The following is a 4,429-nucleotide window of genomic DNA, read 5'->3' on the forward strand; positions in this document are numbered from 1 at the left end:
TGTGAAAATCAGATATGTGTACAGCGGTCCCCCAACATTATTCTGCCATGGTGAATTGATGAACAATCATCTGTCATCTATTGGACATCAGTACAGGGCTTAAGACTGGATAGCTAGCAGGCGTAATTACCTATAATAGCCAAAAGCCCAAAGATGAGACTATGCTTATAGTCACGTTGTTACACATGCCCTGAAAGAAATGGCAATCTAAGATTTTTCCTACAGTGCCACTCTAGGTGAACACTGGTATTGCAGTTTATCTGTTCACATACATGGTCCATTCAAAAAATGTAGATAGAGTCCCATAGAATATTTAAAGTATATTTAGTCAAAATCATTTTAGTATGTTTTGCATAGATAAAGAAAGTTCAAGAATCCTTGTCACGTGTTCTTGCTGGGGAGATTCACATACTCTCTCTCCCTCTTTTTCTCTTTTTGTCTGTTAAACATTACCACCAAAACTGAAAATTTTACTATCGTCTCTGGAACAGAAAATGTATCCAGGGCAGAAATCATGAATAAATCACACAAGTGAGACATCGCCAGCAAAAAGTTTAAATATCCTTTCCTTCCTTATCCAAAACTGAAAACAAGTTGTCACCAGAAATTTTGTGTGTCTGTCTTTTCAGAGCAGGAACAGACACCTGGATTTTCTCAGCCAGTATAAAGGCAATCTTCTTCTCATGATAGGCAGCTTCATTAATGAAGACCGGGTAAAGGGGCTTCTTTCCACTGTACGGAATTATTTGTCCATCCAGACCCAGAAAGATTGGGTCACCCGGGTGTAGCAGTGAAAAATCCTTATCCTACAAAGACATATTGTTGTTTGCATAAGTCATATGAAGGTTTGATATAATCCCTTATTAGGCTAATATAATCCAAGTATTTACACATTTCTACAAAGCAGTAAGCGCTGCATAATATGTTGGCGCTATATAAATCCTGTTTATTAATAAAAATAATAATAATATTTACACATGCAGCACTGAATTAGTTAATCATTTTCTCAGAAGCTCAGTTACCCATCCCATCCCTGACACTGCAGCCCTTCAGCCTAACCATTTCTAATGTGAAGGAGATCTGGGAAGGAGATAAAGGCTAGCTGCTGAGTGGCTGTTGTGATGACTTTGAACGTATGTTATTTTTTATAACATGGCACAACAAGGTGCTTGCTCACATCCAGTAATAATCCTTATAGCACCCCAGGATCCCCAAATCTCATGTTCTCTGTTTATATACCAAACACAGCTTCAGTGGTAGAGATCTGGATCTCCTCTTCCCTGCGCTTTTCTTTTAAACTGGCAGCCTCACTGAATCTAGGGTGGAAGAAAATGCACCACCCCTCCAAGAAAATGTGTTGCAATTACAAATGGTTTGGTATTTTCATGTGTTTTTCTTTTGTTGGCATTAGAAGAAAACAGGAAAGCAGAGAAAAAAATATCAGACATTCCACACAAAACATTAAAAATGACCTGGACAAAATATTGGCACCCTCAACTTAAAACTTGGTAGCACACTCTTTGGAAGAAATAACTGAAGTTAACCCCCTTAGCGATATTCCCGAGTGTGACTCGGGGTGGATTTTACTTGCAAAAAGCGTTAATACCGAGTCATACTCGGGGTCGCTAAAAACAATAAAAAAACCCCACTTACCTTGTTGATCCGGCAACCTGCTCGTCCCTCCAGGTCTTCGAGCGGGGTCCTCCTTCATCGATTTTCTCCCGGCGACTGCAGAGACATTCTCTGGGGTTTCCCAGTGATGTTGGTGCATGCGTCGGTTCGTGCAGGAGGCGCGGCGGGGAAATTCATATAATTTTGTATTGGATTCAATACAAAATCACTGTATTGAGCCCATTACAAAGAAATCTTTATATTATATATATAAAATTATAATATATATATATATATATTTATATAAAATATACGCTACTGTACAGTTATATTACATGTTTCTGTATTTTTATGCACCCTTGTTTTAACAGATTTTTGTGTTTGGTTATTTAGAGATTAATATTAAATTTATTAAACATTGGACATATTTCGGTGAGTTATGCCTAAGAATTATAGGCCTACAATGTCAAATATATTTCCATGCAAAACAATTTACCTCTTTTTGCAAGAAAATCAGACAGATTTTAAATGCTTTCTGTAACAATCAGTGAGTCTTTTACAGATTTGAAAGATTTAAATCAGCAAAGCAACCCCAAAACATCAGTGAACCTCCTCCATGTTTGACTCGGGACCATGTTCTTTCCTTTGAAGGCTTCTTTTTGTTTTCTGTAAACAGTTGAATGATGTGTATTACTAAAAAGCTGTATTTTTGTCTCATCTGTCCAGAGGACATTCTCCCAGAAGGATTGTGGCTTCTACTGGGGAGTTTTAGCAAATTCCAATCTGGCTTTCTTAGGTTTCTGTGTCAGCCTGGGGGGCCTTCCTGGGTCTCCTGCCATAGCGTCCCTTTTCATTCAGATGGCGATGGATAGTGCAAGCTGAGACAGTTGTACCCTGTGCCTGCTGGTTAGCTTAAATTTGTTTAGCAGTTGATCGAGGTTCTTTATCCACAATTAAAACAATTCTTTGTTGTAACATATCGGCAATCTTTCTCTTTCGTCCACATCCAGAGAAATTAGCTACATTGTAATGGGCTGTAAACGTCTTTACAATATTGCGCACAGTGGACACAGGAACATTAGGAATTCTGTCGATGGACTTGCAGCCTTGGGATCGTCAAAGGTGCCAATATTTTTGGCCTTGACTTTTTATATACATATATTTTCAGTTTGTGCAGTACTTACCTGAAGGGAAGGATGTACGACTGCTGATATCTCTCCATCTGGTGATCGGGGAAAATCCACCTGATCAGCACACTGGTAAACATCAATTTCAAATCCTGGAAACTCTATTCCTGGAAAGCAATGTTGGATATATGTGAGTGCTAGCCTTGAAGCTCAGTGCATTTAGTCTGAACTTGTCATCACCATAATAAATTGGAAAATATATCCTAAATAGAAGCCAAACCTAGTCCTACAACTTTTGACTTGACCACCAAATCGAGGACCTGACACATTCATGGTGCTCCAAAGTTTATGCATTCTTGTTCAAATCAAATTTACATGGGATGACACAGAAAGTGAGCCAGATCATTGTATTAAAGAATTTACCTTTGCCAGAGCTGAGGGAAGTTACAAGCTCATCTCCAGGCAGTTAAAAAGAAATAAATGCAGTTTGATATTCATTAATACACGCTTAGATTTGTTTTTAAATACAAGCAGTGTAAGTACTTACATTTACTCAGTTATCATCCCATGTAAAACTGCTTTAAAGCAAAGCTCAGATGGGGGGTGCAGTAGGTGTTATGATGTCACTCAAGATTTGTGACATCACAAAACTACTATAAAGCACTTAGTATGATGTCACAGTGTTGCAGTATCAGTTAATATTGTAATGTCATGGTTAAGATTATCCTCCCATAGTATGTCATGTTATATATAACTTACTCTTGTAATGCCACAAATATAATATCTAAAAACATGTTTCAAAAGTAAGCCATTTGTATGAGAAAACCTTGTTTTTTCTTGTTGATTCTTTGATTTCACCTTAGCTGTGGCTTACTATTCAATATCTTTATATCTTACAAAAAGTAATCAAAACCACTGAACTAAACCTTTCATCCCTAGCCATGTCAAATACCCCCACAGACTAGATCCTCTCCTCACCACACCTAAGGACCTCCATAATAACCAAGATACATCCTCTGACATTCAATTTCTGGAAAGTTAAGGAATCAAAGTCACAGACATTTTTAATCAAATAACCAGCCTGCTATACTATCCCTGGTGGAGACACATTTAACTAAAGAATCCAGTGATCTCCTACTAGGATTGCAATAAAAGTAAATTTCACGCTTGTTATACGTCCCACCTTAAAGGTGCTAGCTAGCATTTTAGTGGATAAAAATGTACCACTCTCTTGCAGACACACAATAATTGACAAACCAGAAATATATGTTTTCTTGAACTGCATTGTAGGTAAAATCTCCCTTGTCATTGCAAATCTCTATATTCAGCCTCCATATCTGTCTCAGGCTATAAAACCTCTTGTTGCAATTTGGGGCGCATTCAGGGACCTCCCCATGCTTATTCTAGGTGATACATTTATGCAAGAATAGATTTCTCAGTCTATTGCTGACAGCTCCGCTTTCATGATTTGCTCCTGCAGCCGAGAACACATGTCACAGCTCCTCTAGGGCTGCGGGAACAATCAAAAAAGCGGAGCTGTCAGCATAGAAGAGCTCCGCTGATTGCTCTGCTCCATGATAGGCTGACGAAAGGGAAACCCTGATGACTGCTCAAGCTTTCTTAACCACCTAGCCGTTAAGCCCGACCTTCGTACGGGCAAAAAAAAATGGCTAGGATGGTTAAGCCCGTAT

The 4,429-nt window shown here is 38.6% G+C and overlaps 1 protein-coding gene across 1 annotated transcript in view; it reads right to left on the minus strand.

The window, feature by feature from the left end:
* Nucleotides 1–307: 307 nt before the first annotated feature.
* ACY3 (aminoacylase 3) overlaps nt 308–4,429 on the minus strand; it is a 12,922-nt gene continuing 8,800 nt past the window's right edge. The window contains exons 6-7 of the mRNA XM_072425040.1: nt 2,796–2,905; nt 308–806 (exon numbers count right to left, since the gene is read on the minus strand). Of these exons, the coding sequence (XP_072281141.1) occupies nt 555–806; nt 2,796–2,905 (362 nt within the window). The 3' untranslated portion in view covers nt 308–554. The remainder of the gene's footprint in view (nt 807–2,795; nt 2,906–4,429) is intronic.

The sequence above is a fragment of the Pyxicephalus adspersus genome, chromosome 10 (genome assembly GCF_032062135.1).
Source record: "Pyxicephalus adspersus chromosome 10, UCB_Pads_2.0, whole genome shotgun sequence".
In the NCBI taxonomy this organism is placed as follows: domain Eukaryota; kingdom Metazoa; phylum Chordata; class Amphibia; order Anura; family Pyxicephalidae; genus Pyxicephalus; species Pyxicephalus adspersus.